At 37.4% G+C, this 10,028-nt stretch overlaps 1 protein-coding gene across 1 annotated transcript; it reads left to right on the top strand.

Moving 5' to 3' along the window:
- The first annotated feature begins 5,683 nt into the window (after positions 1–5,683).
- LOC131320035 (transcription factor MYB123-like) lies at positions 5,684–8,407 on the top strand. The gene is made up of 3 exons (XM_058350573.1): positions 5,684–6,066; positions 6,696–6,825; positions 7,608–8,407. Exons 1-3 carry the CDS (start codon positions 5,934–5,936, stop codon positions 8,173–8,175), a joined length of 831 nt encoding a protein of 276 aa, XP_058206556.1. The 5' UTR covers positions 5,684–5,933; the 3' UTR covers positions 8,176–8,407.
- The last annotated feature ends 1,621 nt before the right edge of the window (positions 8,408–10,028 follow it).

The following is a 10,028-nucleotide window of genomic DNA, read 5'->3' as shown; positions in this document are numbered from 1 at the left end:
TCGCTGCTAGCCTACTAGTGGATTGTCGCGCGGTCAGATTGACTGTCAAGATTAGTTAACGTGCGTGTAAGTTGGCTCGGACACCTGGTAATTACTCCCTCCGTCCCTTTTTAAGTGTCCTGCTTCGTAATTCCAACTTATTAAAAAAACATCATCATTACACCTTTCACATCAACTTTTTCCTCCACTTTTCTTACTTACCCATCATCATTACACTTTTACTCACTAACTTTTCAAAATAAAATCTACTTTTAGGGACAAAATAGACAATACATCAACTTTTACCCCCCTAACTTTACAAAATGGACACTTATTAAGGGACAGCCCAAAATGAAATACTGGACACAAAAAAAGGGACGGAGGGAGTATAATAAAAAAATTATTGATCCTAATAATACGTTAATTGGATCGTGAATCTATCACGAATTCCTAGAGATAAAAAAGAAGGATTCGAAAATAGCAACCTGCAGGCATATCTTGTTATTGTTATATTAGTTAATAATTATGGAGTGGAGTAGTATTTATGGTTTTCGATCAGAAAATAAAAACTTCTATTTTATATGCATGTGGGGTTCACTTAACGAAACCATGATCCAACGTGATTCACTATATGGCAGTGGGACTTCGGGTTGGTGCTGTGCAGTGAGGTGCATAATATTGTGCTGCGCACCTCTTAGCCATTGGATCGTGTATTCGATAGTTCGGATCTCAATCGGCAACTAACGATCGAGAGTCGTTCATTGCCAATATGAGATCCGAGCCGGTAGATGCACAATTCGACGGCTCGAAAGTGCACAGCATAGTGCTGCGCACACCATTGCATAGCTCCATTCCCAAATTCATGGTGGGGATATAGTACATTACTATCTGTCTCCAACTATTTTTTGACCCTAGCTATTAATATGTTCAAATTAAGGAAATAAATTACGTGTACATACTCATTTTGACTTGTAGCTAAATGCGGAATTTTGGGGGATCGATAAATATCTTACTCAACCTTAAAAAATATTCCCAAAAGAGAGAGAGAGTTCATTTTGGTGTTTCGTTCCCTTTTTTTTACCGCTTTCGCTTTTGCATATTCAACATTTAATTAGAGCCTTGACGTTTTAACGTGTAATAAATCGAGATACGCATAAAAGGACTCGACCGTGCACTTGGTTGCAATGTTTGAAAAACTGACACCGACCCATACAAGTAAAACTAGCCCGGTAGGTGACTTTAGTTCTACTCTTTGATACCAATTTTCTAATTAGTACAAATTAGTGCCAAACTTGTGGTTGGAAATTGGACGCATAATACATCCAGTGAGAATATAATATATTTTACAAACGTCTTGGGACGTATATAACCTCAAGGGATTTGACTAAATCAAAGGGGCCTGCACGAGAAAGCAAATAAGCAATTGCCATTTATAAGGTCGCGCATGTTTGAATTCTACAGAGGCCAAACATTTGAAATCTCGGGACCACCAGAGGATTTATATGCTCCTTAACTTCAGAAAAGCTCCGAAATCAGTCGATCGAGCTGCACGTGAATTGACCCGAACATTGGGACATGTCCCTCTCTGTAAGTATCTAAAAGAGGTAGATAATAGTCAAACATCAAGTAGCTAGCTAGCTAGCTAGGATATTGTGTTTCCAAATAGGAAAATAATATATGAATTGAGAAGCCTTCCTAAACTAGAACTAGAAGCCGGTGGGTAGTCAATGCCGATAGAGCAGCGCCATGTGCACCTCTGTGTGAATGAAGTTTAATTATCGAATTCTCTGGTACGGATTCCATGTGCATGTTTTCGAAATGTTTGATCCCAATAGGGGAAACCTTGATCCTAATTATACGGGGATGGGGGGGTCTATAAACTTTAATCTCTAAACCACGTGTTTCACGAAATAAAAAAAAAAAAAAAACTTATCGAGTGAAGGGTTAAGAAATAATATAACACCAGGTTTGTCTGCGACCATATTTGGACTGCAGAGGTGCGATTGGATGTAAAGATGAATGGCTGTGATTGAACTATAAGGACTCTTTGCATACTATATATCCCTTGTGTCAAAAGCAAAATTTATTTATCAAACTAACTGAAAAAAATCATGTCTTTAATTTTTATTTATTTTTGGTTACCCCATGTCTTTAATTTATTAAACAAAAACATTCATGGTTTCTATTTTGGGATTTGAGGAACCGGAGAGAGATACATATTTACGTGAGAATAATAAATAAAATCGTGACACCTTTTACTTTTTCTTCTCGTCTCACAGAAGAAAATGTGGTATAGCTAATTAGAGGGCCTACACTGGAGTATAATATATTATTGTCCTTTTCTTTTTCCTTTTTTTTTTTGGTTGAACTCGCAATATTATTGCCCTTGCTCAATGTTTTTAAAAGTTGAGAATAAATTCTTTACATTGTCGGTGTAAACATTTGTTTCTTTCAAATCAATTGCATTGCGACGCGTCACCATATTTTATTAATTGGGACCACTATTTTGACACGTGTAGCAATGCAATTGATTTGATAAAAATAAATATTTATACCGGCAGTGTAAAAAATTTATTCCACCATTAATTTTTCCGTCAAATACTACCATTCCATTTTATGACTGAAGGGTCCAAATTTATATGGGGCCAAACATCGGTGATGGGAAATTTGTCCCTTGTGTAGTACAAGGGCCAAGGCGTCTCTGAGAGAAATTCTGGGGTGCTAAGCGGATATTACGTGGCGGTAATTATTGGTGATTCCAGTCGTTTAAATGTGTTTTGAACGGTTCGGATTTATTCCCTCTCTTCCTCACCCTACCACTCTCTCCTCTTTTTCTTTCTCTAAAATCCAAACCGTTCAAAACACGTTTGGACGGCTGAAATCGCTATCAGGTACCACACACGCCTGGCACTAAAAACTTCTTGCCCTTTGTCTTTGACAAGTCACGTGGAACTTGAGGTTTAGAGAGAGAGAGAGGGGACTTGTGCAACCAACTTTCAAGACAGGGGAAGAAAGTTAGTTCAAGAGAGAAAGTAGCAATTATTATCAGGGAAATGAAACTAACCAGCACTGATGAAAGTGATCACAGAAAAGTTCACATCAACGATAATGAGTTGATCTATTCGGTAGGGAGTCCTGCCATTGGCAAAGAAAATTCGCAGCAAACCACGTAAAGAAGAATGTGTTTGGATCTATTCTGAGCAGTTTCGTTCTTACGAATTCAAAAGTAATGGAGTATTTATCAATATCCGTTCGAGTTAATTTTTTACAGAATCCCATAAAATAATATTTAAAAATTTATGGATATTTTTCTAAATTTTTGTGGGACCCAAAATGAGCCCAAACACATTCTTCTTTGCGTGATTTCCTGCAAATCTTCCTTGCCATTAGAATTTTCGATTTGGTGGGGACGGATAAAAAAAAAGAAAGATCTATTTGGTGGGGGACGCAGAATTGTTAGTTAACGGGCGAGTCCGAACCACGTGTACTTTTTAATCATACTTTTTTGATCCCATTTTATTTGCTCGCATTTTTTTTATGGGTTATCTCGAATTGCTTGCATTTTTTCATAATTGAAAACCACCAAAAGGGTAAAGTTTAAATTATACCCTTTCACCATGAAATTGTAGCACAACTATTAAAGTAATTATGTTGTCCTAAAGGGTATTTTTTGAAAATGTATACACTTTTCAACCAAAAGCCTTTGAGTCAATAAAATTGGAGAATTCCCATAATGAGCAATCAAAATCGGACGGAGGGAGTAACAAAAAGTATATTGTACAAATATATATTATCAGTTGCTAAGTCTGAAAAAGAGACAAAATTGTATGCATATGCGTAATTGTTTATTTAATTTTACACGCGTGACCAAAAAATGTTGATAACTTGAAATTTTAGGTAATTTTTTTTACGCACATAGAGATGAGAATTTTAAAAGTATATTTATGCACTTAAGGGACTTACAGGATCCAACATTCCATAAAACTTGTCCAAATTAACCTGAAAAATTACTACAACTAATGCGAATATTTGGAGTAGTGCAGGGGGCCGGGCACCCCTCGGCCTTGTGTCCGCCACTGGATCTATTGATCAAATCTAAAGATTTCAAGAGTTTGCTTCTTTTTAAAACTCGGAGTGACTATTAACCTTAATTTATGTGATCAGTATGAAACGAGACTTTGCTCCGCGCGACTTTAATTAGACCACTAGTTGTGGACGGTGTTGAATAATTCTCCATAAACTACCTGTAGTTGTAGCGCAATCTTATTAAATTATGAAGAAATACATGCATTTTTAATCTACAAAACGTTTATTTGTTTATCTATTTATATAGACAGAGTGCAGTACGTTGTATGGTTTTAATGGAGTACTTCCATAATGCATGGCCTCACAAACGGGCATCCGGGGTTCTTGTAGTGAGTAATTTTAGCTGGCCAAAAGCGTTTTCAAAGTTCGGAATTTAAAAAAAAAAACCTCTGCCATGGCACGGAAGAACATAACTCTTCTTTAGAAGGGTTTGTTTTAAATTCAGACCGCTGATTGCTGAGATAGACAGCTAAGATGCTCACTCCTATCCTGCAATGACTTTGTTCACTCCAGGGTCTCCGGGGTCCACAAATGGTCCCCATGGCACGTGCATGCATTCAAAAGGCCGTATCCGTCTCTTTTTTTTTTTTTTTGGTCAAACGGAAATTGTATCCGTCTCTTTTGGCTGCCTTGGATTATTTTGGTATTTAATACAGTAGCTTAACAGTTTTAAATACCTCGAAAATTTGTAAAAAAAAAAGGTGATGAAATATGTAGACCAAGTTTATTAATAACTTAGATGCGATTTTACGTCCTTTTCATTGTACAAAAAAGAACATGGTGCATATTTTTCCTATTTTTCCCGTTTTAATATTGTTGGACCATTATCTTTATGTGGCCTGGCTCTATATTTTAATAGCTCATTTTGTTCGTTTCGTTATTTATTTTTGTGTTAGCTGGACGTACGTTTAATCGGAGGCCCGCGATACCCCTTGAAATTGATACCAGCAGGGATTACATAATTATAATCCAAGACAGTACTCTTATATATTAAAAATAACTTATAAAAAAAATTAAAATGAGTTGGCTCCCCTACGTTAATTCTCAAATTCAAAACCTCTCAGGTACTATCAACTCTTTTGTAACTAGTCCATACAGAGCTCCAAGACGTACACTAAAATAACTTATAAAAACAATCAAAATGGGTTGGCTCCCCTACGTTCTCAGATTCGAAACCTCCCAGATGTTATCAACTCATGTGGAACCAGTTCATACTCTAACTTTGATTGAAACCTCAGCAAGTTGACGAAAGATTGATCTCCTAGAATTAGTCAAGATACGCATAAGCTTGTAAGTTAGGCTGAACACCTAGTTGTCAAAAGGACCATTAAAACGACTGGTCCACTGGTCCATAGGAATGACACCCTGATCCCTACTTCCATTACAAAATCCTATGGATCACCCTGATTCCTACTTCCATTACAAAATTATAGAGACGGCCAAGTAGCCGAAAGATTGATCTTCTAAGATTAATCGAAGTGCACGTAAGATCGTAAGTTAGGCCAAACATTTGAGTTGTCAAAAAGACCATTAAAACGACTGGTCCATAAGAATGACACACTGATCCCTATTTCCATTATATATAAAATCATAGAGACAGATCTATTAATGATATTGTATTGTATATAGATTATAGAAATGCAGAAATTAAGAAAACCAACTACTACTACTACTACTACGGTATTATAAAAACAGCTATATAGCAGAACTCGAGACTCCCACCCCTCTCCCCAATTAGTAAAATCAGTGGAGATTTGCATAATTTCACTATGCAAAGCCTCCTCTCAAGTGATGAATAAAAAAGCCGCGAGAAAGAGAAGAGGAGAGAGAAACGAGGGGAGAGAGAGAGAGAGAGGGAGGGTTTAGTGATGGGGAGAAGCCCGTGTTGCTCAAAGGAGGGGTTGAACAGAGGGGCATGGACTGCTACTGAAGACAAGATTCTCAAAGACTACATTACCCTCCATGGCGAAGGCAAGTGGAGAAACCTTCCTAAGAGAGCAGGTGAATATATATGTTCTTCATCTTCTTCTTTTTTGATCGGCGGAAGTCAGTAAGGTTAGTTATAGTAATTAGTCAGGTCACCGGATGCCTGTCAAATGGCATTGGAGAGCCTGGCGCCGATCGCTGAGTTACCACTCCAGTTAGACGTGTGAATAACACAAAACGCGCACTTTTTAATTAGAAATTGCTTTTCAACACAAGTACTGTACGTCGTCGTTGTGTCGTTTCGTTTCGTTTTTAGTTGAAATGGTTTTTGAGAATTCTGATTCGAATTCTCAAAGACTACATTACCCTCAATGGCGAAGACGAGTGGCGAAACCTTCCTAAAAGAGCAGGTGAATTATTGAATCCCGTCAAATATATAAGAGTACTTGGTGCTAATCACTGGGCTAGCACTCCACTTGCTGGTGAATACCATGTTTTAACTGACACAACTCTTTTTAGAAATTGTTTTTTCAACATAAGTGTATATGTCCTCGTTGTCTCATATCGTTTTAAGCAGAAATGAATTTTTGAGAATTCGATTCAAATTTTCTTTATGATGTTTTTTTTAAAAAAATAATTATCTCTGTAAATAGTTGAGGAAATCAATTGAGAATGGATGTAATTAGTAGTATATGATTTTGCAGGGCTAATGAGGTGCGGGAAGAGTTGTAGACTGAGATGGTTGAATTATCTGAGACCAGACATTAAGAGAGGGAACATTTCTCACGATGAGGAAGAGCTCATCATCAGGCTTCACAAGCTCTTGGGGAACAGGCCAGTACTCTCTCTCTCTCTCTCTCTCTCTACCTATTGGTCATGCTATACAAAAGTTTGTACAGTACTAAAGCTTGTTTTGATCATTTCTTTCAAACCAAACCAATTATTGTTGTGGCTAAGAATTCCAACAATGCAACCATAAAGTTGGCCTGGTGATTAATGCTTCGGACTCAGGGATTTGCTCCCTCATGAGGTTTTAGGTTCGAAACATTTCAGATGCTATCAATTCATTTGGGGTGATCAGTCCATACTGAGCTTAGCTCTAACTTTAATTGAGCTTCCGCAAGTGGCCGGTACCCGAAACTAGGCCTCCAATATCAGTTGAGGTGGGCGTAAGCTAATCTGGACACCTAATTATAAGAAAAATTCCGAAATTGCCATTGCAACAACAGAACCTCTCTCTAAACTGCCAAACACAGCAGTTTTGAAATTTATTTTTTAGATAAAAAAGTTCTATAGGTTTGCATATTTTTTCGTCTAACAAACTCTTTTACTTTTTGAATAGAGTTACGCTGTATACATCCAAAAAGTAAAAAATAAGTAAAAAAAATTGACAAAAAATCACTAAAGACGAAAAAATACGGATAACGAAACAGTCAAAATTTTTGGAAAGATTATTTCTAAGAGAAAAACCAAACAATACCATTGTTGTTCTAAGGCTAAGTTTCCCTTCTTGTTAAACGGATTAAACGGAAAAATCCATAAAAATGTGAATTTTGAGACAAGTCATCCTCCCCGTTTCAAACGTACTAATCATCGCTTTTGTTTTGGAGATGCAGATGGTCTCTGATAGCTGGGAGGCTTCCAGGGCGAACAGACAATGAAATAAAAAACTACTGGAACACCAACTTATGCAAGAAATTATCCAACCCAAAAAACCCAAAGCATTCTTCTGATCATCATCATGAGAAGAAAAACAAGATCAGCAAGTCCAAAAATAACATGGACCCACAGCTCAAGAAAGAATCATCCAATGTGGTCCGGACCAAGGCAGTAAGGTGTTCCTCCAAAGTCCTCATGATCAGCAATCCTCCTCCACAGCCAGACAAGAAAACCGATCAGCCAATGGCCAACTCTTCCATGGATAAGCAGCCACTGGATATGATTGTCCGAGAAGTAGAGGATAATAATAATAACTCGAGGGATTTTGGTTTGGATGGAGATATAGGGGAAGGGGATGTTTGGTTGTCAGGGTTTCTGAATTCTGAGGAACTTCTAATGATTTCTCATGAGGAGAATACTATGGAGGATTGGAGTGGAAACAGTTTCCTCGATCAACCGAATTCAAATCCCCATGATTTGACTTATTTTCTCGAGTGTGGAGGTGATTGGCTAGCAGATAATTAATCCCATATGATCGAGTCGATTAAATTAGTTAAACCCAGGTTAATTAGGTGGTGTTAAAACTAAATAAACTCTCTGTGGCTTTGTACTTGGTTTGAAGAATCTCATTAGAAAATATGAATAATTGCTGCATGTATTTTTGTGCTTTCTTGTAATGCGGTGATCACGCGTGGTTATTTTTACTGTTAGTTTTATCGCTAGAGCTGGGATATAAATTTACATAATTTCACGGTCATTTTTGTGGCACTCATCTTTTACCATCGACATTAATTCATCTTTTGGTTATTATTCTTGTGAATTTACTACGTTATTCATTGATGTGTGAAAAAGTGAGCTATAAAATGGCAAAATGGTAATTCCAGGTGAATAAAAACATAGTAGTAAAAAAGGGAGTGTCAACGGTAAAAAGGGAGTGTAAAAAGCACTACCCTTTTTGCTCATTGATTCGTGTTTTTATTTTTTCCAACACAGATTCTCTTTTGTGTTTGTCTGGACACAAATCTAAGTGCTTTTAGTTTTCTACAACCGTTAACTCCTACACTGCGGGAGAAAGGGAACGAGGATCACCCCCAACAGCCTCAATGGAGCCTGAGTCCACGACTTCCGGCCACTACTATAAGAAAGTTATGAGCACCCTTGAATGAAGCAAGGTTCGAGCTCAAGACCTCGCTAATGGAAGTATGAGTTCTCACCTGAATAGCCCAAGTGCCAAAGGTAAGCAAATTAGGTTCGATTCCATTGCATAAGAAATGGATGCACCAATGTCACATTGCCTAAGTTATAAAATTGTACTACCAATCACCATATGAAAGTCCAAAAAAAACCCTTTGTTTTCTACATGCCCAAGACTCGCGCATTCATTCTCTTTCAATTCCTACTCGAATGTAGAATCGATGGAAGAGTAAGAGTTTTTTTTTTTTTAAATTCCGGACTATTGATTGCCGAGACAGATGGTGAGATGTTGAGCGGTGGGCGTAGCCTTACTGTTCTTGGCACAAGACAGTACATCTGAAAGACATGATAGTAACAGCAGGAACTCTATTGAATGGATCAATTATGGCTACATTATGGGTTTGTCATGTGGTCATCACCAGTGATTTTAAATGTAATCTAGCTAGCTAGCTAACGTTATCTTTGCGGTATAAAAAATTTGGCAAGTTGTCAATTACTACTACTACTGCCTGTCAGCCTGGTTTTAAATACTGAGAAATCCAGGGTACAGTTGGGAAAGGTGTGTGACAATTACTACCACTTTGGGTAAAAGGGATTGGTGGAAAGCCATGAATGTTTATAAATGCATGGCAGCTCTAGAAATATTGTTAAACATGACTTTACTGGCTAGCTAGAGATCCGGATAAGTATTTTTTGTTTCGATAACTCAGGTGTGTGTGTCCGGGTCAGGTTATGTGCACTCGATTAATTCAGGGGTTTCAATCAATTCCGCAGCTCATATAATTGCAGGGAGACCAATTAAAGTCGAAGTAAAAATTTCGTATGAAATTGGTTAAGTTCGATGATAAAACCTTGTTTTCTGTCTTGATGGTGACAGTGGGAGAGAAAGGACTACTAGTATCGTCACTAGTCGTCGATGCTAATGGTGAAAGTTAGACACTCTTGTGTGAAAAGCAAATTATAATTATGCCTATTTTTGACGTGGAATTATGAATTTGGGCATAAGAATGGCGTGTTATGTGGCCAAATCGATCGGAAAATTACGATATTTTTCATGTGAGAATTATGAATTTGGTAAGAACGGCACACTGTGGCCAAATCGGTGGAAAAAAAAAAAACAAATTCCAAAAACAAGACAAATAATTCTCTCATAATACATCACGTTTAATTCAAAAAATAAGTAC

This window comes from Rhododendron vialii, chromosome 3a (genome assembly GCF_030253575.1).
Source record: "Rhododendron vialii isolate Sample 1 chromosome 3a, ASM3025357v1".
NCBI classification, from domain to species: Eukaryota; Viridiplantae; Streptophyta; class Magnoliopsida; order Ericales; family Ericaceae; genus Rhododendron; species Rhododendron vialii.
Note: the sequence above shows the minus strand (reverse complement) of the source record. Positions and strands in the feature narration are given on the sequence as shown.